At 38.1% G+C, this 23,887-nt stretch overlaps 1 protein-coding gene across 2 annotated transcripts in view; it reads left to right on the top strand.

The window, feature by feature from the left end:
* The window catches only part of STAP1 (signal transducing adaptor family member 1), a 47,585-nt gene extending 23,974 nt beyond the window's left edge, over nucleotides 1-23,611 (top strand). Inside the window, exons 5-11 of one of the 2 annotated variants that reach the window (XM_040482195.1) lie at nucleotides 1,356-1,469; nucleotides 3,934-3,990; nucleotides 6,959-7,131; nucleotides 8,847-8,975; nucleotides 17,267-17,336; nucleotides 21,290-21,386; nucleotides 22,958-23,611. In XM_040482195.1, the coding sequence (XP_040338129.1) occupies nucleotides 1,356-1,469; nucleotides 3,934-3,990; nucleotides 6,959-7,131; nucleotides 8,847-8,975; nucleotides 17,267-17,336; nucleotides 21,290-21,386; nucleotides 22,958-22,980 (663 nt within the window). In that variant the 3' untranslated portion in view covers nucleotides 22,981-23,611. Of the gene's footprint in view, nucleotides 1-1,355; nucleotides 1,470-3,933; nucleotides 3,991-6,958; nucleotides 7,132-8,846; nucleotides 8,976-17,266; nucleotides 17,337-21,289; nucleotides 21,488-22,957 lie in introns of both variants that reach the window. The other variant, XM_040482186.1, reaches the window with a different exon arrangement.
* Nucleotides 23,612-23,887: the final 276 nt, after the last annotated feature.

Raw genomic sequence — 23,887 nt, 5'->3', positions numbered from 1 at the left:
GAGACACAGAATCGGAAACAGGCTCCAGGCTCTGAGCCATCAGCCCAAAGCCCGACGCGGGGCTCGAACTCACGGACCGCGAGATCGTGACCTGGCTGAAGTCGGACGCTTAACTGACTGCGCCACCCAGGCGCCCGAAGTCAGACATTTAACTGACTGAGCCACCCAGGCGCCCCTACAATATTTTTTATTATAGTTTCCATATAGGTAATTGATTCTCACAGATACTTTCATTGATCTTTCTGAACTTGGATCCACAGGCAACTAAAATTGCAATTCAATCATGATTTGACAAATGCAGTTGTCTTCCAATCTGCTGTTTCCCTAATAAATTTGTCACTAAATGTGACATTTGATATGAATGTCGACTGATATTTTTGTTTACATTAATGATAAGAGGAAAGCAAAGCAATAATCATGTATGTTAGAACTTCACCTATTTTGATAATGACATGGGTAAGTTCTTTGCTAAACAACATGATAATTTCTGAATCATGGGACAATATTTTCTCAATTTTTTTTTGTTCTGTTCACAATGAAAAAGTTTCAAACACAAGAAACTTTAACATTTTATCTGCTTTATTAATATTTTACCCCTCACTTTGCTACCCAGAGCCCAGCAAACTGTGGCCCTTGACCCAAATCTAGCCACTGGCCTGATTTTGTACAGTCTATGAGCTAAGAATGTTTTTTACATTTTCAAAGTGTTGTATGAAAACAATAAGAATTTGCAACAGAGACTCTGTGTGTTCTGCAAACCTGAGACATTTACTATCTAGCTTTTGCAGAAAAAAAATTGCTGGCTCCTAGGACAATTAACAAAACAATAAATCAAGCCCTAATTTGTAAGGTTTACCAATTTCCAAGGTGTAAATACTCCCACCACAGCTGATTTTAAACTATCAGTGTGACTTTCCTGAATTGGGAAGAAAGGTATGGTAATACACTGTTAGATAGTATTTCCCTCAAACAGAAATGAGGATGTAAATAACCTCAAGGGCATAGCAAATACAATGTAGTAATATAATTAGAAAATAATGAGTTTTGAATTTTAGTTACCTTTGTTTTTAATATAATTGTATGTTTATATAATTTAATTTTTAACAGCTGTGTTTAGTGACTGGCTTGCAAACTTCCTAAAAATGAAAGAATCAGCTTTTGCAAAGTCATGTGGGCCAGGTCCAGCACACCATCACAGAATACATCTCCAAATGCCTTCTGAGTTCGGAAGGCTTGCGATGCCCAGTTGAAAGCCAAGATTTCATGCAAGGTCCAAATCAGTTATGTTCCTCCTTTCTAGAACTAATGTATGTTACCCATGAAACAATTTAATGAGATTTTCCTTATCTTTGCAGTATGTTGACAAGTTAGACATAATAGACCTCACATGCCTTACTGACCAGAATTCAACCGAAAAGAATTGCGCAAAATTCACCCTTGTTTTACCAAAAGAGGAAGTGCAACTGAAGGTGAGTGAGGAGACGCAATTAGTTGGAAACAAGTTGTTATAAATAGCACTCGCCTCTTCACAACCCACTGAGCTGAGGTAAAGAGGAATCATAAGAGGACCTGCCAAGTCTCATTCTTTGTTCATATTTCTTGCCTCTTGCCAAAAACTGCAGTTTTCCAAATAGGGATTTGAAAGGGCCTGTCCACTTGTTTAGTATACAAGCACACTGAAACCATACACTTCTGTCCTCTGACAAAGTCAGAGATCCCACCTGGTGTTTTTAAGAAGTTGTTCTTGAGTTGATACTTACCAAGTTCCCAGATGAATCTGAGACGTGTCCAACATGATACATGTTTGGAACTACTGAATTAGACAAACCCACATTTCACAAATCGAGAGATATTTTGCAAGGCAATTGGCCTGTACAGTAGTCTTCAAAAATATCGCTGTGAGAAAAGCCAAAGGAAGGCCAGACACCTGTGTCCAATTTTGGAAACTGTGGCGTATGACAGCTACATGCAGTGTGTGATCCTGGACTGGATTCTGGGCTAGAAAAGGAAAACAAAAAACTATAAAGAACATTACTGTTACAATAGAAAAATTCAGAAAAGAACTGTGTATTAGATATACACCGTTTGTGCAAGATGGTATTAATCTCATAAAACTCTAAGCCCCACACGAGCAGAAATTTGTTTGTTAAATTCATCACTGTACAGCTAGCACTTGCACAGAAAAAAAGTTTTTCTTGAATTGACATTCAAAGCGAGCCAGTTAAAGTCAACCAACAATTACAGTGTTAAATGTATTGTTGCAATTGAATAAGAAGTTGTTCGAGTTGGCCTTGCAAGCACTGCTCATGAATCTTTACAGTACCGTAGTCCCCCTCCCCCCCTTAAAGTGGTTACAGTTACCGTGGTCAACTGCAGCCTGGAAGCAGATGGTCCTCCTTCTGACCTTATCAAAAGGTCCACCACAAGGCCTACGTCATTCACCTCACTTCATGTCATCATGTAGGCATTTTATCATCTCGCACCATTGCAGGAAGAAGGGTGAGTACAGCACAATAAGATATTTTGAGAAAAAGACCACATTCACATAACTTTTATTGAAGAATATTGTGATAATTGTTTTATTCCATTACTGTTGTTAATCTCTGTGTCTGATTTATAATTTAAACTTTATCATAGGCATGTATGTACAGGAAAAACATAGTATATGTAGTGTTTAGTACTATCTTCGATATCAGGCATCTACTGGGGGTCTTGGAATGTATCCCCATAGATAAGGGGGAATACTGTACTAGGAATCGCTAGTTAGGAAATCTAGGCCCTACCCCTAACCCTGGGCCCCAGATTTTTTGTTTTAAGCAAACTTCCCAGATGATTCTGATATGGTGGATAAAGAACACGAGATTGGAATCATATGTCTGGGGTTGAATTCTGGCTGTTTTATTCATCAGCTGTGTAATTGTAGGCAAGTTACTTAACTCCTTTATGCCTTGGTTTCTTCATCCACAAGTAAGTCTTTACTCAGATGTATCTCTCTTACTGAGACTACCTGGACCATTTTATTAAAATTGCAACCCTTTCCTCTCCCCTAGCCCCTAATGACATTCTCAATGAAATTCTCAATTACCCTGCTCTACATTTTATTCTCCCATTTATTTCCTTCTGACGCTACAATATTTACTTACTATTCTACTTATGATATATTATTCCATAACTAGATCCAAAATTCCAGAACAAGGATTAGTATTTTGTTCTCTGATGTGAACCAGTACCTAGAATAGTGCCTAGCCCTTAAGGTACTCAATAAATATGTTAAATGAGCAAATCTATAAAATAAAAATTTCTTAAAGTACCTTTTGCAGAATTACCATAAAGATTAAATCATTTAATGTGTGAAGTACTTAGAACAGTAGCTGCCCCCTATAAATACTTAATAAATGTTGGCTCTATTAGTAGGACTTAGAGCTAAGAATTGGAAATTTTTAAGGACTAACTATATTGGTCTTACCTGGTTGCAAACTTAAAGCCAGTTAATATTAAATACCAGTGGGGTGGATCAACCATTAACTCACACATTGCAGAAATAAGTGAATAACATTTACTTCTTTAAAAGTAAATGTGTATGATTTTACTTGTTTGGTAAGCAGATAGATTGAAGCTATATACTTCTGACAAAAGAAAATAGTTTTGGAATTTCATAACATATGCATTGTCTTAAACAAAAAGGAAAATGAATTGTTTCTTCCTTTCAACTAATTTAAAGTGCTTTAAAAATTACAACTGACTTTTTAAAACAACGTGCTTCAATAGAAAGATATGCATTTTGTCAACCTTGCTGGGTTTTGATAGCTTACACATTTGGAGTCTTATGAAACAATCATATGAAATTCTAAAATTACCTGAAGTTAATAAAAGTGTTAATGTTCACACTTATGTTTTTTCTTCTTTATGTTTTTTTTTTTTTTTCATCTTCAGACAGAAAACGCAGAAAGTGGGGAAGAGTGGAGAGGCTTCATTCTTACAGTAACAGAGGTAGGAAGGACATTACTTTTGATTGATTCATTAATTCAACAAATATTTACTGGACACTGACTATGAACCATACAGAGTGAAAAGGGTAAAGTGAAGATACAAGAATTGAAAAAGACAGATATATACCCGTACATTTACTCATGAAATTTATATTTGTATGAGGTGGATGGAAAGGAAGAAAGGCAATAAACAAAATAGTTTAAAATTGTGATAACTGTTATGAAGAAAATAAACCAGGCCATGTGCTAGCTAGAGAGTAACAGGTGGTCAGGGAGATCTACTTTTTGGTCTTTTGACACAATGGTTCTTTGTATATGTTGATAGTTACAGCTTATATAGCATCATCTAAAATACTTTCCAATTCCTTTCTTATTCATTTAATACATATTTATAAAATGCTGAGATGAATTTTATGAATAACATAATATAACAGAAAGACCATCAAAATGAATATTCACCTTTAAACATTTGTGTAGTTAGTCTTAAGACAAAAGGATGCTTACCTGTTCAACTCCCATGGCATCTTCTCAGAGACAAATAGTAAGATCTGCTTATAGTTAACAGTTGCAGCAGGATGTCTACCATTATTTTAAGTGAAGCTTCTGTAGCAACTGTCTTATAAACATTAGGTACTTTAAGAGCCAGCCCCCAAAGAAGGATCATGTTCTCTGATACTTTTAGAGAAGAAGTCAGTTAAGTACAGACTATCCAAAGCGAGTTCCTAAGTAAAGGCTTTGCAGTCACATGAGATAAGCACTGCACTTTACTGAGATGATGGATGCTGGGTTTTTTTTAGGTTTCCTTATTTATTTTAAGAGAGAGAGACAGTGCAAGCAGGGGAGGGGCAGAGAGGGGGGTGGAGAGAGAATCCCAAGCAGGCTCCATTCTGTAAGCACAGAGCACAAAGTGGGGCTCAATCTCATGAACTGTGAGATCATGACCTCAGCCAAAACCAGGAGTCAGATGCTTAACTGACTGAGCCACCCACGTGCCCTGATGCTGGCTTTTTATATCAGCCAATAACAGGTGAAAGTTGGACGTTCAGCTACCATGTAGGGAAGTCTTAGGAGGTTAGAAAACTGGACGAGTTAAAGATGTGAAAGACATTTTGACTTGTGTGGAGGAAGAAACTCAATGGGGAAGTCCAGTGATGTTGTGAAAAAGCATCTTTGTGTGACACAACACTTTTATATTGGGATACAAGTATCCCAAGGGTATATGAGTAGGTATCAAAGAGAATACCAAAACCACTGGAAAGCCTTGGGGTGCATCTACCTGGTACACTAATTATGTTTTGGCAAAAAGAAATTGTTTTTTAGTTTTTTTCCTTAAGTTAAGGATAAAAAGCATTATTTTAATTAAAATGTACATAATTATATTACAGAATGCAAAATAAAATTCATGTGAATTTCCAAGGGAAGAACAGTTATCTTAAATTTTGTGCTGTATGAATTTTGTTTTTTACTAGGTTCCCTGAACACTCTGTGTACATTCACACCATACTGTTGTTAGGACAGCTTTACCAGAAGTTCGAGAAACATAGACTGTAGTTGAAAGAGCAGAAAAAAAAAAAAAAAAGAAAGAAAGAAAGAAAGAAAGAAAGAAAGAAAGAAAGAAAGAAAGGAAAAGAAAGAAAAGAAAAGAAAAGAAAAGAAATGAAAAGATAAAAAAGAAAGAAACTTTGCTTTTGAATTAAATAAACTGGAGTTTGAGTCCACAGTTTTCTAGCTATGTGACCCTGTTAGTTATTTAACTTTTCTGAACCTTTTTCTTTCTCCTGAACCTTTTTTTTTTTCCCTATTTGTAGAGTAGGGATAACATACCTCTCTTATAGTATTGCTGTGAGGATTTGCAATAGCACAATGCTTGGGGCATAATAGGCAATTAATAAGCAGTACCTTCCTCATTAGTTTCTCCTCATTCTATTATTTTATTTGCTGGATTGGTATATAAGGAAATAACTGTACTGATTATTAGTTAGCTTAGCTAAGTTATCCAGAAAAAGTCTCTAATCATTTTTTATTGTGTACCCTTATTCTGTTTTTATTTCAAACTTCACAAACACACATATATGCACATATATAAGATATAAACAATAGAAATTAATAAGCACATGTAAATAGGCCATAAGGAGATGTAAATCAGGGGTACGAATATCAGGAGGGTATAGGTTACTCAATCCAAAATACATCTCTAGAGAAGGCTAAAAGAAACTAAGTACAACAGTATCATAATCCTAATGTGTGAATGAAAATTTGAAATACACACATAGATACACCGAAGTCTAGACCTCTGGCTACAGATGCTCGGTCATCTAACGAATAGTTCCATCTGAACCCTATGTTGCCATATGGCTGGTGCAGCGAATTCCAGGTTAGCTGTGGGACAGCAAAGCACCTTACTGGTACTTTGGGACTTAACTGGCAGCAAGAACTAGTGAGGTCAGAATGAAAAATGAGAGATATGTTGTTACTTGAATTAGCCTGTAGTGCAAGGTGGGTAGACTTTGCTATGTGCCAGGCCAAAAGGAACAGTTCTAGGAAGAAGGAAGAAGTTTGGGCACATTGTGCAAGTTAAAGCTTTGTGGTTGGCTTGAAGGCAGTTTTTTTTTTTCTTATGTCTATTTTTAAGAGACAGAGACAGAGAATGAATGGGGGAGGGGTAGAGAGAGAGGGAGACACAGAATCCAAAGCAGACTCCAGGATCTGAGCTGTCAGCACACAGCCCAATGTGGGGCTCGATCTCACAAACTGCATGATCATGATCTGGGTCGAAGTCAGCCACTGAACTGACTGAGTCACCCAGGTGCACCTTGAAGGCAGTTTTAAGACACCAAGATCCTCTATTCATGATCCTCTCCATCCATGTCAGATAACTGAAGCTCCTTAGGACCACAGCGGTATCCTCTTTGCTGAAATCACTTAGTTACTCTGTTTTCTTGTTTGCCTACTGACTTAACTGGTTTCAGCTGTCAGTTCCCCTACACGTGTCACTCCTTCCTGGGCAAGTAATTCGACTGCAAGAAGTCCTAGAGAGAGAGAAAAGGAGGAGGATTGAGACAGAGCGGATACCGAGTTCAGCTATAGAAAAGGAGCAGGAACCTACTGAAGATTATGTGGATGTACTGAACCCTATGCCAGTGTAAGTGTACCACAAACTCTAGTTTGTTTATTAGATTGTTAATATTAATTTCTAATTATCAAGGAGAGTGAGCCATTGACCTCATTAAACCAGGGATAGTAAACTGTCTTGCGGGTGAACATTAGATCTCGGAGTAGATGCCACATTTCCTCTTCTATGTCATGATCACCAAAATTCAAAATGCAGGTTTTACCGCACAGGAAATCCCCTTCCACCCACACCTTTAGACCAAATAGATATTCTTTCCAAAGCTCAACCCTAAATAAAAACTGCTATGTAGAAGGAAGGAAAAGATGTTGGGTTTTTTTTTTAACCATGCAACTCCATGGTTGACTGTTTTTCTGTCAGAAAATTAGACCAAAGAGTTTCAAGTATCTGAATGTTCTATTCCGTTGTCTAATCAGTGAGTACTGATTGAGCTTGTACTTTGAGGAAAGCCCTGTGAACAGTGTAGAAGGTGTTGGTGGGAAAATGAAGAGGCACAGACAGGCTGAATCCAGCAACATCCTTATTTTTCACTCTTATATTGCTGAAAAGTGTGGCTAAGATTGGGATCCCTTTCCTCCTGAAGTCGAGGTCTTCTTGTCAGGGAAACTTACGCTGGTACCACCTGCGACATCAGGTTCTGCTCTGTACAGTCTAGCTGTACTATAAGTGCTGACACCTGCCTACCATCACTCTCAGCTGAAACCAGTGACATTTGAAGGACCGATAGGTTAAAAGTCACACAAACTGCCTCTTTTTCTTTTTTCCTCAATAAAACAAGTAATATGTATTTTTACAAATAGATAAAAAGAATATTAAAACCATTCTTTTTCCCACCACACAGAGATATTCACTGTTAACCTTTTGGGTAATTGCATATCTTGCCATATTTTTCTCTGTTGAAAAAACCCAGACTTTTCATTGACTACAAAATTTATTATAAAAATGAGAAGTGCTTTCTTAAAGATTTATGCATTAAAATAGCATCAATGCCATTGGAAAGCCATATTATACTAAAAGGAGTAGATTCAGATATGCCCTTAAATATCAGTTATTTAAAACAGAGACCATAGAAGAGAACCATCTATAGAAATGTTTTGTATCGGGGCGCCTGGGTGGCGCAGTCGGTTAAGCGTCCGACTTCAGCCAGGTCACGATCTCACTGTCCGTGAGTTCGAGCCCTGCGTCAGGCTCTGGGCTGATGGCTCAGAGCCTGGAGCCTGTTTCCGATTCTGTGTCTCCCTCTCTCTCTGCCCCTCCCCCGTTCATGCTCTGTCTCTCTCTGTCCCAAAAATAAATAAACGTTGAAAAAAAAAAAAAGAAATGTTTTGTATCCCTGAAGAGAAACCACCAACCAGTATTATTTATCCAAGAGCTTATTATAAACTGAGATTATGAACTGGAGATATACTATTAATTCTTATTTTAGATTTTCAAATGGTAATGGTGATTACATACTGACCAGTAGGTAACTTTTCAGATCCTCTTTGGTTAAAGAAAGAGGTTTGGAGGGATAAGGGAAGAAAGACCTTAATTAAGCATAAGTGTGCTTAATAGTGCCCCAGGCTTGTAATAACAGTAATTATATCATTGTAATTGTAGTAATAAAACTGGGAATTAAATTAAGAAAAATTAATAACTACAGCTCTTAGAGTTATTTTGGAAGCATCTTTTTCAAGTAATGATCTTCATCAGTTAAAAAAATCCTGTTTTTCATCTCACCTTTATAGATGTTTTTATGCGGTGTCCCGGAAAGAAGCAATCGAGATGCTTGAGAAGAACCCTTCTTTGGGAAATATGATCCTGAGGCCTGGTAGTGACAGCAAAAACTATTCCATCACTATCCGGCAGGGGATAGAGTATGTTTAATTAAAAAAAAATATATATGGAATTGTTAAAAGCACGGTATCACTTTAAAAGGCAAAGTCACACAAGATCAGCAGCTGCTGTGTGTTTTGTTGGGGCTAAAGATAGAAACACAAGAATAGAGAGAGAATGTTATAGAAACAATGCTAAAGACTGAGCCAAGGCTAATATTTACTGCAGGGAAGAAGAAGAATGGACAAATTACTTTGATCTTGAGTATAGTTCTATTGTTCATTCATTTCAACAAATATTTATTGAACAACTACTAGATGGCCAAGTAATATGTTAGGTACTGAGGATGGAGTAGTGAACAAAACATCATCCCTGGTTTAAGGAGTTTACATTCTTGTAAGGAAACATGGACTATAAATAAATAGCATAACTAAAAAGTCATATATATGGTAATAAGGTCTATAGAAGTAAAATAAAAGAGGATGAGGGAGATGGGAACTGTCAGAGACGATATATAGAGAAACGTTTTCTTATTGCTATTGTTGTTTTCATACAGAGTGGTCAGAGAAGGCCTACTTTATTAACTGACATTTAATTAAGCAGGGGCCTGAAGGAAGTGAGGGAACAAACCTTGCCCAGGTCTGGGACAAGAGCATTCCCGGTAGCAAGTGCATGTGCCCAGAGGCAGAAGTCTGGGTTTGTTCAAAAACAGAAAGAGGCTGCTTGGTGATGCCAACAAGGAAACAGTGGTAGATGAGATTCCAGAGGTGGGGGTGGGGACCAATTACTCTAAACCCTACAGGTCATTGTAGGGACCTGACCTGGGTTATATACTCTGAATGACATGAGAGGTCACTAGACCGTGATGAATGAAGACGTGACAATAATCTGACATCTATAAGAAGGACTGCTTAGGAGTCTGTTGGAAAGGTGAATAATTTCTTTCTGGTAAAGTGGCTTACCTTTGATGAGATCAGTAACACATACAGAAGTTGATTTTTCCATGTAGCTAAGGTGGTTGGATCTTCGAAGGTCCACTCCAGCTCTCAGGGTCCATGAAATCTCACATTTCAATAGGTACTCTAGGTTAGTTAACACTTTAATAAATGATAGTGAAATTAAAATACAGATTTTTTTTTTTAATTTTTTTTTCAACGTTTATTTATTTTGGGGACAGAGACAGAGCATGAGCGGGGGAGGGGCAGAGAGAGAGGGAGACACAGAATCGGAAACAGGCTCCAGGCTCTGAGCCATCAGCCCAGAGCCCGACGCGGGGCTCGAACTCACGGACCGCGAGATCGTGACCTGGCTGAAGTCGGACGCCCAACCGACTGCGCCACCCAGGCGCCCCTAAAATACAGATTTTTATCCTAAATGAAAATGTTCAATAAGTAATTATCTTTCATATAAAAATATAAACAGAACTTTGATTCTTGAATGTATTATTCTTTGTGGGGAAAATATTCCATCAACTATTTTAGCTGTAACATTATCTACCAGCCCACTGTAAATATTAAATATGAAGAGACTGACCGTGAATAAAGGCAGTAAAGAGAAAATAGTTACAGTGAGCCATGGCCCAATCAGCTTCATCACTTGCCAATTACTCCATATAAACAGGGACTTGTCTTTATACTTCAGCCATGTGCACCGAATAGATGGCAAGAATGATAGATGGCAGATCAGATCCTGGTTCTGTGTGTGAAGAGACTCCGTGCGTGTGTCATTTTCCACAATGAATATCTATGTTAACTTAATGTTCTTGTGGCTTCATTATTTTTTATTATAATGCCTGACACTTGGGGTTGATGTATTTTATTTAATTTTTTTTTTTTAGTTTATTTATATTTCATTTAGAGAGAGAGCACAAGCAGGGGAGGGTCAGAGAAAGGGATAGAGAAGACCCTAAGCAGGCTCTGCACCATCAACACAGAGCCTGATGTGGGGCTCGAACTCAAGAACCTTGAGATCATGACCTGAGCTGAGATCAAGAGTCAGAGGCTTAAGTGACTGAGCCACCCAGGTGCCCCGGGGTTGATGTATTTTCAACTAATATGGTAGAATATCACAGATTAGTCAATTTTAATTTATTTGATTTATAATTTAATTGATTATTTTGAAACAAATCCAGAAGAAATAAAAATTGACTGCCATTAAATATAGGGGGGCTTAGAAGTGTCCCTGGGAGAAAAGTGAATTTTTCTGTTGAGTAAATCTTGGTCAAGAAACTTGTCCTTTTTCAGGGTTTGGGCAATTGAATATCACATAGAGTACAGAATGCTTTTAACTAATTTACTTTCGCTTTAAAAATGAAGAGCATATAAAACTGAATTAAAATCTATTTCTCAGATTTTCTAAAAAAAGAAATTTAATTGCTTGAAAGCTAAATCACACAAGAGAGTGATTAGCTTTTCTTCCTTCATTTTATTCTTGGTTGGATTGAGTGTTTGATCCATCAGTATGCGAACGCTGTGTTATTATTCTGTATAAAAAGAACAAAGTCCGGAGACCTAATGACTCTAAAGACTGTATGTTTCCTGCACAAAGCAGCCTGGTCTCTTTAAGGTGGTCTAGATTACCCCAACTTTTGCATTGCATTTTCCATACATGTGAGCTATCAGAAATAAGTGTTTTCTTTTTTTCTTTCTAAGTTTATTTTTTGAAGCTTTTTAATTTTTTTGTTTCTTTTGTTTTTATTTATTTATTATTATTTTTTAAATATAATTTATTGTCAAGTTAGCTAAAATACAGTGTATACGGTGTGCTTTTGGCTTCGGGAGTAGTAGATTCCCATGATTCATTGTTTACATACAACACCCAGTGCTTATCCTAATTAATACCCTCCTCAATGCCCATCACACATTTTCCCTGCCCCCCCCACTCCCTTCCACCCTAAGTTTGTTCTCTGTATTTATTTATTTATTTATTTTTTAAAATTTTTTTTTCAACGTTTTTATTTATTTTTGGGACAGAGAGAGACAGAGCATGAACGGGGGAGGAGCAGAGAGAGAGGGAGACACAGAATCGGAAACAGGCTCCAGGCTCCGAGCCATCAGCCCAGAGCCCGACGCGGGGCTCGAACTCACGGACCGCGAGATCGTGACCTGGCTGAAGTCGGACGCTTAACCGACTGCGCCACCCAGGCGCCCCTGTTCTCTGTATTTAAAAGTCTTTTATGGTTTGCCTCCCTCTCTGTTTGTAACTATATATATTTTTTTCTTTCCCTTCCCCAATGGTCTTCTGTTAAATTTCTTAACTTCCACATATGAGTGAAAACATATGATATCTATCTTTCTCCGACTTATTTCACTTAGCATAATATCCTCCAATTCCATCCATGTTGTTGCAAATGGCATGATTTCATTATTTTTCATTGTCAAATAGTATTCCATTGTATATATATATACCACATCTTTTTTATCCATTCATCAGTTGATGGACATTTGGGCTCTTTCTATAATTTGGCTATTGTTGATAGTGCTGCTATATAACATTGGGGTACATGTGCCCCTCTGAATCAGCACTCCTGTATCATTTGGATAAATTCCTAGTAATGCTATTGCTGGGTTGTAGGGTAATTCAATCTTTAATTTTCCGAGGAAACTCCACACTGTTTTCCAGAGTGGCTGTACCAGCTTGCATTCCCACCAACAATGCAAGAGGGTTCCCCTTTCTCCACACCCTCGCCAACATCTGTTTCCTGAGCTGTTAATTTTAGCAACTCTGACTGGTGTGAGGTGGTATCTCAATGTAGTTTTGATTTGTATTTCTCCGGTGATAAGTGATGTTGAGTATTTTTCATGTGTCTGTAGGCCATTTGGATGTCTTCTTTGGAAAAGTGTCTCTTCATATCTTCTGTCATTTCTTCACCGGATTGTTTGTTTTTTGGGTGTTGAGTTTGATAAGTTCTTTATAGATTTTAGATACTAGCCCTTTATCATTTGCAAATATCTTCTCCCATTCTGTTGGTTGTCTGTTAGTTTTGTTGATTGTTTCCTTTGCAGTGCAAAAGCTTTTTATCTTGATGAGGTCCTAATAGTTCATTTTTGCTTTTATTTCCCTTGCCTTTGGAGACATGTCAAGTAAGAAGTTGCTGCAGCTGAGGTCAAAAAAGTTGTTGCCTGTTTTCTTCTAGGATTTTGATGGTTTCCTGTCTCACATTTAATTCTTTCATCCATTTTGAATTCATTTTTGTCTATGGTATAAGAAAGTGGCCCAGGTTCATTCTTATGCATGTTGCTGTCCAGTTTTCCCAGCATCATTTGCTAAAGAGACTATCTTTTTTCCATTGGATACTCTTTCCTATTTTGTTGAAGATTAGTTGTCCATATATTTGTGGGTCCAGTTCTGGGTTCTGTATTCTATTCCATCGGTCTATGTGTCTGTTTTTGTAAAGCTTTTAAAAAATGTTTATTTATTTTGAGAGAGAAAGAGAGAATGAGTGGGGGAGGAGCAGAGAGAAAGGGAGAGAGAGAATTCTAAGCAGGCTCTGAGCTATCAGTGCAGAGCCTGACACGGAGCTTGAACCCACAAACTGTGGGATCATGACCTGAGCCAAGATCAAGTCTGGCCACCCAGGCACCCCTAAAGTTTATTTATTTATTTTAAGAGAGACAGAGCACAAGCAGTGGAGGGGCAGAGAGAGAGAAGAGAGAGAATCTCAAGCAAGTTTTGAGGTCAGGGCAGAGAGCCCAACACACAGCTTGACCCCATGAACTGTGAGATCATGACCTGAGCCAAAATCAAGAGCTGGACGCTTAACCGACTGAGCCACCCAGGCCTCCCAAGATATAACAGTGTTTTCTGCTGTAGGTGTGGTTTGTGACCAAATGCAATATGTTTCTATACTTAGGATATGAACTTCATGTCATAGTTTTTACTTATATTTGTCTGTATTTAAACTCCTGTCTGGCAAAGGAGTTCATATCAAACTTACATAATTCTAATTTTAGTAAACTTATTTCCAGTTTGAATTCATATAGAAATCCATGCCTTTGTACAGCTGATGGTCCTAAAAACATAACATTTCCTCCTCTCCCCCCCCCCCCCCCCCCGCCAAAGTTCATATTTAGAAAGAGTGAGGGGAATGGTCAAAGTAGAGCATTCTAATGCTACAGTCACTATATGCTCACTTAGGCTCAGGGAAATAGTTTGTGGTTGGAAATGGATAAGAAAAATTTGAACTGTTGTTGTACCAGTTTTCCTTATGAGTCAGAAATATCTATGATGTTAGCGACTGTTCTGTGCATTGCCTAATGCCTCAAAATAGAACTTTCAGAGTGCCTGATTTCTATCTTCTGTTTAACAGAGGATAGCACTTGTAGAGAGTAGTAGAATGTTAGCTTGTTAGACTGTAGAGCTTAATGTAAAGATTTAATGTAAAGCTTAATGCAAAAATTTAGATGATTAGGAAGCACCTGAACATAGGTGACTAACAACCCACAAAACCAATTTATTGTCTTATAGGTTATAGGAGAAATATGCAGGTATGCAAGTTTAAGTTGAGTGTATCTGGCAAAACACTGGCTGAAAAGGACAGGCTGGTTTACAAAGCAGTACTTGAAAGTAAAATTATCTCCATCTGTTAACAAACCAGTTGTGGGAGGGTAGATTGATTCTTCTCCGGAAGAAGCAAAAGTCATTCAGTGTCAAAGTATCAGGTGACTCCTCTCTTGATACAAAATACCATCCACCTTTAGCCAGCCCAGTGGTGTGTGAATTCATAAGACGTAGAGCTGTTCTTACGACAAACTTAGTGGTTCGGCTTTGTTTTCTTAAAATTGTTATGACTACATGGCAAGCTAGTAGTAAACACACTTTGGAGATCCATTAGCCAAGGAAACAGAAAATATTGACCCCAAATTAACTCCTGTAAAAAATTGGGGTCAGAAGTAAAAAACAAGTACTTATACCACATTTAAGCCACACACTTGTTAAAAGACAGGTTCCTTCTTTTTTGAGGTCATTGTCAGGAAACATCAATATAGCACATTTTATCAATCTTGTTTTTTCCTCGGTCTTGATTTTTTTGGAGAAACAAAACAAAGTATGAAAGAAAAACAAAAGTCTAAAATGAGACTCAAACCCTAAATGACTTCAATGGAATTTTTTTTTCCTAACTTTCTGCTTCAGAATTTAGTCCTTCTAGTCAAAAGCTCCAAGAGACACTGCTCATCTTTGCTACCCTTCCTCCCACAGTTTTGTCATGAATAATGATGATGATGATGATGATGATGATGATGATATAGTGGCTATTATTAATAACAACAATCATTGTCCCAATTTGTGGGTGCTGTGTTGGGTGCTTGACAAGCATTTCCTTCAGGAACAATAAAAACGAACAGTTTTTTTCTTTTTTCATGTTTTACAAATGAAGCAGTTGAGCCTTGCAGAAACAACTAAGTTAAAATGATAAATTTAAAAAGTATCAAAAATAGTTATGATTTACTATATGTCTAAATGTGCCAGACGTTGTACTAAGGACTTCTCAGACAATAACTTACAATAGCCCTGTAAGGAATGGCATTTCCATGTCCGTTTTATAGATGAAAACATGAAGGGTGAGAGCTTACACAATAGAATCACAATGTGAACCTAAACTTTCTTGTTATAAAGATCATGCCCTTCAAGTTTTCTATCAGTTATTCCAAGGAATAATACAGGAATTTTTAGGAACACAGGAATTCTAATTGGAATGGGTGAGAGTTTTCAAAAGTAACTATATGATTATAAAGATCTCTTCATGTAGAGATAAAAATAAAGCTAGAATCAACCACCCCAAAAGAAGGTACCTCTGTCCAAAAATGTTTCCTTCACCAGTCTGTTACTGATTCCTGAAAGTTCAGCAATAAAGAATACTTTTTAATTTTAATTTTTTTCAAAGGGGAGAGGGTTTGTTAGGCTTTATGCAATGGTTTAAAAGTAAAGCTCTACAATAAGCCACTGGAATAAAAGTATTAGCTATTTTCCAATGTGATATTCAATTGAGAGAATGAATATTTGCATATTTGCATATAGTAGTAGATGAGGAAAAAGTCCCTTAAAAAGAAGTGTACTTCAGTCCTAGAGACATGTGACCTGGAAATGGAGAGAGGGTTGATTAGGAAGAAGTGGGGAGGGGCTCCCGGGTGGCCCAGTTGGGTGTCTGACTCTTGATTTCCACTGGGGTCCTGATCTCACGGTTCGTGAGTTCAAGCCCCACATGCTAATAGCATGGAGCCTGCTTAGGATTCTCTCTCTCCCCTTTCTCTGCCCCTACCCTGCTTGTACTCTCTCTTAAAATAAATGAATAAACTTTAAAAAATAAAAAAAAAAAAGAAGAAAGAAGGAGGGAGGCCCTGCTAACAAACTTAACCTGGTAGACAGCTTTTAGACTGCTTCTGTGTGATGTTGAATTAGTTTCTCTTTCAAGCAAATGGCAGTGTAATAAATGCTTTTAACTTTTCAACATTAGAAGAAGTCCTGGTTGTGACATTGTCATATGAATCAAGGGAATTCAAGGCAAACCTACTGGCTTCTCTCAATATAAATTAATTCTATCAAATAGCACTTTAAGATGAGCTTGCAATATTTCAAAACTTCAGTTTCATAAATATTTATCGTGTGCCTAATGCTGGAAGACAAAGGTGAATTTCTATTCTGTGCTTCTTGTTCTTAAGCAATTCTAGTCAGTAAAATACCATGTGTTTGGGGTGGTAGTAATTTAGAGTGCTATGTGACCACAGAAGAGGAATCGCATTATGATTCCTCTGCTGTACTTACATTGTCTCCTACATTCGTATAGTACCTAATACTGAGCATTTTCCCTGTCTCTAAGTCATTCCTGAAGTTAGTGGATATCCAGAGTGGTATGTGAGCTAGCAGGAAGAACAGCCATTCAGGGATTTCTGCTAGGATAGCGATAAGGTGGGGTAGAAAGTAATTTGCTTTCAGCAATTTTTTCTACTTCCCTTTTATTATAGAGGATATATGTTTGATTTGTATGTGCCTACATAGGATCTTATAATGTTGCCTGCTTTGTAAATTATTAGCATTAAAAAATGATTTCAGAGCCTGAAAGATTTTCTGTTGATTCCTTTTTTTTTTTTTTTTTTTTTAGTTATTCATTCACCCACTCAATGACTCAGGTTTCCTATATCCCTAGCATATAACCCCCCAAAAGAAACATACAGAACCAGGTAAATAATAAAATAAAACCTTTTTTTTTCTCCTAACTATGGGAATGGATACATAGGTTTTACCGTACAGGTGATATTTTATACTCCCTTTAGTTTGATTTGATCCAGTAATATACTCAAATGGAGAGTAACATATTTTTTTTTTTTCATTTTAGCATGCCAAGAATCAAGCACTACAAAGTGATGAGTGTAGGAAAAAACTATACCATTGAACTGGAAAAACCTGTAAGTAGCTATTTCCTTGTTTTTGATGAATTTTCTTCTGCTTTTCCCTAAATCTACCTTATAGAATTCAAAGAAAGGTAGAAAAGTAGACCCCTTGCCTAGGAACATAGTGCTGGTGAAAAACAGCCATGTTAAGGAGGCCTGAACGTGGCAAATGTCAGGGTAAGAAGTGAGGTATAAGCGCAGGGGGATGTGGCACAGTAGAAGATAATCTGCTAAGAATTCTTTCTACTTTTCTCTGCACTCTTTATCAATAGAGTTGCTTCAGGGAGAGAATATTTTTTTGTTAAACATCTGTTGTACATCCTCCAACTATATATATTTCAATGCACTTATTTCTAAAGGGAAAAATTCTGTGCGTGCCTAGTCCTCTTATACCCATCATGCAGAAGTTCAGAAATGCCTGTCATAATAGCAACATAATCATGAAGAAATGGTTTGCTCTTGATCTGCAGCCCCTCTGTTATCCCAACCAACTTACCATGGGGCTAATGATATAATATCAGAATCACAAAGCCACTGTATTAGAGAGCTAAGTACTTTACCGATACCATTTAATTAATTAATTTTAATGTTTGTTTATTTTTGTGAGAGAGGGAGAGACTGAGTGAAAGCAGGGGAGGGACAGAGAGAGAGGGAGACACAGAGTCCGAAGCAGGCTCCAGGCTCTGAGCTGTCAGCACAGAGCCTGACATGGGGCTGGAACCCACGAGCCATGAGATAATGAACTGAGCTGAAGTTGGACACTTAACAGACTGAGCCATCCAGGCGCCCTCCACCCCACCCGGATACCATTTAATTTCATCTTCACCATTACCTTGAGGTAATGCCTGTTATAGATGTTAGAAAACTGGCATTTACATTCATCTCAACCAATGAAAATGTAGTAATGTGGCTATGGTCCCGGATGCCAGAAAAGGGAATATAGTTGTGGGATCTTAGGCTGCGGTGGCAGGGAAGATCGGACCTGAAAAGTGATATGACATAAATGGAACTGATGAGTCTTGAAGATACTTATTTTAACTTCTCTAAAATTAAGTTCTTCTTAATGCCTCTGCCTCTCTAGGCCCACTGTGTTAATCAAATAGAGAAAGGGACAGTATGGTTGAATTTTTTTTTAATGTTTATTTTTGAAAGAGAGAGAGCGTGAGCAGGGGAGGGGCAGAGAGAGGGGGACAGAGGATCCAAAGCTGGCTGTGCACTGACAGCAGAGAAACTGATGTGTGGCTCGAGCGCAGGAGCCATGGGATCCTGACCTGGGCCGAAGTCGGACGCTTAAGTGACTGAGCCACCCAGGCGCCCCTGTATGGTTGAATTATTAATGTTTAGACCATAATTCTTTGCATGCAGTGGTGACCTTTGCCAAAAGGAGAGAAGCTGCCGATTTGTACATCCCACTTACATCTTTGCCATAAATGTCTCTCAAAGCTTCTCAGTTCTCACATCCATGACTGCCAGGGCTTTTTCAAAAAATTCTAATGAAGGAAACAAAGAACTAGATTGCTCAGGGATAACCCAAATACCAACTGACTGGAAGCAATCAGGAATGAGAATGTACCTCTGTGACTGGTGAACTGGGGCTTGTTTATCCATAATTAGCCTGAACAATCCCCTGGATTGTTCTTTCACCTTCCACACTCCCTAACACTACCCCTCAACCAGATTGTCATTCTATGAATTCTTTTTCTTTTTCAAGGTTACCAGGGATATTCAGGCTTAACCTGATTTTACTTTTTTTTTTTTCAACGTTTATTTATTTTTTGGGGGACAGAGAGAGACAGAGCATGAACGTGGGAGGGGCAGAGAGAGAGGGAGACACAGAATCGGAAACAGGCTCCAGGCTCTGAGCCATCAGCCCAGAGCCTGACGCGGGGCTTGAACTCACGGACCGCGAGATCGTGACCTGGCTGAAGTTGGACGCTTAACCGACTGTGCCACCCAGGCGCCCCTACTTTTATAAAAATATTAGCTTGTCAACATCACTCATCATCTGGGAAATACAAATCAAAACCACATTGAGATATCACCTCACACCTGTCAGAATGGCTAACATTAACAACTCAGGCAACAACAGATGTTGATGAGGATGCTGAGAAAGAGGATCTCTTTTGCACTGTTGGTGGAAATGCAAAATGGTGTAGCCACTCTGGAAAACAGTATGGAGGTGCCTTAAAAAATTAAAAATAGAACTATCCTACAACCTACAACAATAACTACTAGGTATTTATTCAAGGGATACAGGTGTGCTGTTTCAAAGGGGCACATGCACCCCAGTGTTTATAGCAGCACTATCAATAATAGCAAAAATATGGAAAGAGCCTGACTGTCAATGGATGAATGGATAAAGAAGATGTGGTGTGTGTGTGTGTGTGTGTGTGTACACACACACACACACAATGGGGTATTACTTGGCAATCAACAAGAATGAAATCTTGCCATTTGCAACTACATGGATGGAACTGGAGGGTATTATGCTAAGTGAAATTAGTCAAAGAAAGACAAATATCATATGACTTCACTCATATGAGGACTTTAAGAGACAAAACAGATGAACATAAGGGAAGGAAAGCAAAAATAATATAAAAACAGGGAGGGGGACAAAACATAAGAGACTCATAAATATGGAGAACAAACAGAGGGTTACCAGAGGGGTTGTGGGAGGGACGATGGGCTAAATGGGAAAGGGGCTTAAGGAATCTGCTCCTGAAATCATTGTTGCACCTTGTGCTAACTAACTTGGATGTAAATTATAAAAAATAAATAAATTATAGGAAAAGAAGTAAAAATATTAGCTTGGGGGTGGCAACACTTTTCAGCTACTCTTAGTCAAGTAAATGATCCTGTTCCAGTGAGATATTAAAGTGCTAAATTTTCCAGCTTTAACTGTTCTTTGTTTTCAAATGGAAGAAACCAAATAAGTAACTTAAGCAAAAAAGGATTTATTTAAGAACATAGGAAGCATATAAATTTTTTTTTTCAACGTTTATTTATTTTTGGGACAGAGAGAGACAGAGCATGAACGGGGGAGGGGCAGAGAGAGAGGGAGACACAGAATCGGAAACAGGCTCCAGGCTCTGAGACATCAGCCCAGAGCCCGACGTGGGGCTCGAACTCACGGACCGCGAGATCGTGACCTGGTTGAAGTCGGACACTCAACCGACTGCGCCACCCAGGCGCCCCCATAGGAAGCATATAAAATGACTGGAAAGCTGGAAGACCTTCAGGGACTAGGAAGCAGTTACTTGTATGGTTGACCCTTGAACAACATGGGTTTGAAGCGCCTGGGTCCACCTACATGTGGATTTTTTTTTTTTTTTAAATAAAGAGTAGTACGGTAGATATATTTTTCTTGTGATTTTCTTAATAACATTTCCTTTTCTCTGGCTTACTTCACTGGAAGAATACAGTATATAATACATATAATATACTAAGTATGTGTTAACTATGTTATTGGTAAGGCTTCTGGTCAACAGTAGGGTATTAGTGTTTAATTCTGGGAGGAATCAAAAATTATAACATGGAATTTTGAGTGCATGGGGTTGGCATTCCTAACCCCCTGTTGTTCAAGGGTCAACTGTAGTAACAACCATCTAATTAGGAATCTACTCTCCTTTCTTGTTCCTCTACTCAAGTTCAAATTTCTGGCCTAGCCTGAGTCACATTCTTATCTGGTAACTGGGAAAAGCAGCATACCAAATTATTGTCCACCAAAATGTATCCAAATGGGAAAAGGGAAATTTCTCAACAGGGAATTAGATATTATAAAAGAGAAATACAATGCATGGGTAGTTAAACCTTGGCCATTCATTCAATACCTCATTGAAGTGAGGTATTGATGTGTTTTTCTAGAGATCAGGAAATTCACAGTAGTCTTCATTAAATTTCACGCGAGCTTTCTCTTACTCTATCTTTACACAGATGACACTGAGCCTACTCTCACTTTCTTTAAACAGGTAACGCTCCCAAACCTGTTCAGCGTCGTTGATTATTTCATGAAGGAGACCCGAGGAAATTTACGACCATTTATATATTCAACTGATGAACGCCTTGGTATGTTCTTCACTTCATTGCTGTGTCAAGGAAAGCAAAACAAAACAATAACCCCCTGCCCCCACTCTCACCCACCGTATATGATTTGTAATACCAGCCAGGTAGGAATGTAGTTCAGCCTTTAAATTTATCGATCTGGATGCCATTTTGTCACTAACCCTGTGGGAAAAAAGGGAGTACCAATATATCCTAGTGGATAGAGTATTGGCCCATTCTAGAGAGAGAAAAGCCCAAAGGCATGTAATGTGACTACTAATTTCATCCATTATTCTACTTGGCTTTATCAAACAAGTTCAGAGATAAGAAGAAAACCATGCTCTATGGTTTCCATAGAGTCATGGAAACCAAACAGAGAATTTAAAAGTATGATCTGTCAACAATATCAGATACTCTAGTCAGATTAAAATGTATGATGATTAAGGAGAGGCTAAGGGAATTGGCCATTAGGCAGTAGAGGACTTGAGAGAGAGGCCTATTCCACCTAAAGACAGGAGTCAGTCTAAAATAACAAGGAAGGAGTGGGTGGTGAGGAACTATAGATAAAAATTGTAGTCAGGACTGGCTACAGAATTTGTGGGTCCCCTTGTTCATAAACTATTAAAAATTTCAAAGCAGTGATAACAGATCATTAAACCAAGAATGGGACCCATTGCAATTGTATAGTTCTCATGACCATGAAACTGGCCCTGTTTGCAGTCCAGATTTAGCAGGTCAGGAGGGGGCTGAAGGTGAACCTTTCTCTCTGTCCTTTGAAACAATTCCTGGTACACATGGTCATTTGACAAAAGCTGTGGGCAGGGGAGAGAAAATATCTCCAGCTTGTTTGGATTCAGTTATCAAAGGAAGTCCCCATTCCTACAGATTATGAGGAAAAACAACTTTGTTTGGCTGCCTGCATCGGGGCATATCCGGAAAGTCTGGTTAAATATCAAAAGCCAGTAAGTTTAAAGTCCAAGGTGGCAAACATAGTGATGATTCCTGTGATGCCAAATAATTAAAGAAACTCAGAACCTGAAGGAAATTTAGGAAAATTATCTAGTACAGTGTCTCACTCTGTATAGAAATAACCTGCATACCCAGTACAGAAAATATTTCTAAGATGTGACCATTCAGCTTGTTTGAAAATTCCTCATGATGGTCATCTCACTGATTTTTGAGGCAGTACACTTCACTTTTGATCAACTCTCATGTTAGAGAATACTTCCTTGATATTGAATCAGAAACATTTCTTCCTTTAATTTCTACATATTAATCCAATTTCTGGCTTTGAAACAACTCAGGGTTTTAAAAAGTCCATCAAATATTTAAAAGCAGCCACCATGCCCCCCCCCATCCCCCTGCCCCGCCTTAGTCTCTCTCTGTCCTCTATAGGTTATTGGTTCCTTCAGCTCTCTTACTCTCATCTTTGACCTCCTCTGTATACTAATTTCTGAACATGTCTTAAAATAGAACTACAAAGGAAGAACATATTACTATAGATATGGCTAGAATAATTTATTACCCTTAATGCAGGAAAACACCATTTGTAGAGATTTTAAGAATTAACTACTAATATGATTTTTTTTTTCCAGAGACCAAAGGATTTCCTGTATGATCTCTAAAACTGAAAAAAAATGTTTAGGGTGGCGGGGATTGTGATATAATTGCTTCATGTCAGTTATCTAATACTGTGTAACAAACTACCCTAAAATATGGTAGTTAAGTCAGTAACCATTTTATTCACAATTCTGTGCTTTGGCAATTTGGATTGGATTCAGCTGGGCAGTTCTTCGCTAGTCTCACTTGCTGTCACTTACACAATGGTAATTAGCTGGTGGCCTGCCTGGGGCTGTATGTTTCAAGTTGGCATCATTCACACATCTGATGCTGGTGGTCAGCTGGATCTGGCTGAACAACTCTTTTCACATATTCTCTAATAATTGAGTTAGCTCAAGCTCTCCCACACAGATCTCGGAGCTGTTAAGAAAAGGATAGCTCAAATCCTTGGGCTAGAAATTCTTAGTGTTAAGAATCAAGTATGGCCCTGTTGGAGGTTTTAGTATGGCAGAAACTGTGAATTAAGTAAATAAATTCGAGAGTGAAGTGTCTTATGTACAGGGGCTGTACATCTTTCTTTTTAAAAAATTTAATTTACATGCAATAAAATTCACTTTTTGGGTGTATGGTCCTATGAGTTTTGACAACCACCACTAGAATAAAAATACAGAAAGTTCTGTCACCTCAAAGAAATGCCCTAATTTTCTTTGTCATCCCTTCCTTCTTTTCACCCACAATCCCTGGCAACTACTGATCTGTTTTCCATTCTCCAAAAGGTCATGTAAATGGAATCACAAAATGGAAACTTTTGAGGCTCATTACTCTCACTCATCATAATGTCTAGATTCGCACAAGTGTGTGTATTACTAGCTTATTCTTTTATTGCTGAGTAGTATTTCACTGTATGGAAGAACTAGTCTGTTTATCCACCCAACAATTTAAATGTATTAGGGTTGAGGTGCCTA

This window comes from Herpailurus yagouaroundi, unplaced genomic scaffold (genome assembly GCF_014898765.1).
Source record: "Herpailurus yagouaroundi ecotype Mexico unplaced genomic scaffold, PumYag 28, whole genome shotgun sequence".
NCBI classification, from domain to species: Eukaryota; Metazoa; Chordata; class Mammalia; order Carnivora; family Felidae; genus Herpailurus; species Herpailurus yagouaroundi.
Note: the sequence above shows the minus strand (reverse complement) of the source record. Positions and strands in the feature narration are given on the sequence as shown.